Genomic DNA, 778 nt, shown 5'->3' with positions numbered 1-778 from the left:
TTTGGAAAGAAAGAGAGATGGGAGAGGAATATGACAAAGAAAAAGAAATCTCAAGTTATGACTGATTCTCCTCAGGTGGGAGCTGCTCGGACTGGTCAGGCGGCGGCGGCTGGTGGTACAACTACTGCTACTACAGCAACCCCACGGGCATCTACCCCCCTGCTGATCTGCCAGTGGGAGCCGAGGTAGATCACCTGCTCGAGTGGCGCAAATGGCAGGGTTATTACACCTATCTGTCTTCCCTCACCATGAAAATCAGACCAAATTATCTGACATCTATTCAGTATTCCTCTTTTTAAATTCCACAGGATAAAAAAGGGGTTTTCAAATGGGGTTCTAAAACTGCATGAATATTACAAGTAGCTGTGTCGGATGTAGTTCATACGATAGTATTTCCACCCCTCAAGGCACTGTTTGATTCACCTTATGTAATTTTTGACACAAGCCAAAATCTGAAATATAATTATTTTCATCACATAGCCTATATTGATAATATGTGCATTTTTGTATATTTAAGTTGATGTCAAAACATATCTGGAACCCTTCAGTCTTCCATCTCAAATCAAATTGACACATGTCTACTGTGATTATGATTTTATTGTTCACTGTGCACTGTAACTGGGACTCTTGTAAATGGACTCTTATGAAGTATGCATATAATTTTGTATTGCACATGCTGATGAATAAGAAAATGTGAATATATAGATGTGTGAAGATTTTGTGTGGGGAAGGGAAGGGTGTGTACATGTGCAGTTATCGACATGGGTATAACAAACAA

At 39.8% G+C, this 778-nt stretch overlaps 1 protein-coding gene across 1 annotated transcript in view; it reads left to right on the top strand.

Annotated features, from left to right (window-relative positions):
• Positions 1-651, top strand: part of LOC119592545 (fibrinogen C domain-containing protein 1-like) — a gene marked incomplete in the record, with an annotated part of 5530 nt that extends 4879 nt beyond the window's left edge. The window contains 1 exon segment of the mRNA XM_037941411.1: positions 76-651. Within this exon segment, the coding sequence (XP_037797339.1) occupies positions 76-299 (224 nt within the window).
• Between the last annotated feature and the right edge of the window lie 127 nt (positions 652-778).

Source organism: Penaeus monodon, chromosome 30, assembly GCF_015228065.2.
Source record: "Penaeus monodon isolate SGIC_2016 chromosome 30, NSTDA_Pmon_1, whole genome shotgun sequence".
Taxonomy (NCBI): Eukaryota; Metazoa; Arthropoda; class Malacostraca; order Decapoda; family Penaeidae; genus Penaeus; species Penaeus monodon.
This window is presented reverse-complemented; position numbering and strand designations above follow the sequence as displayed.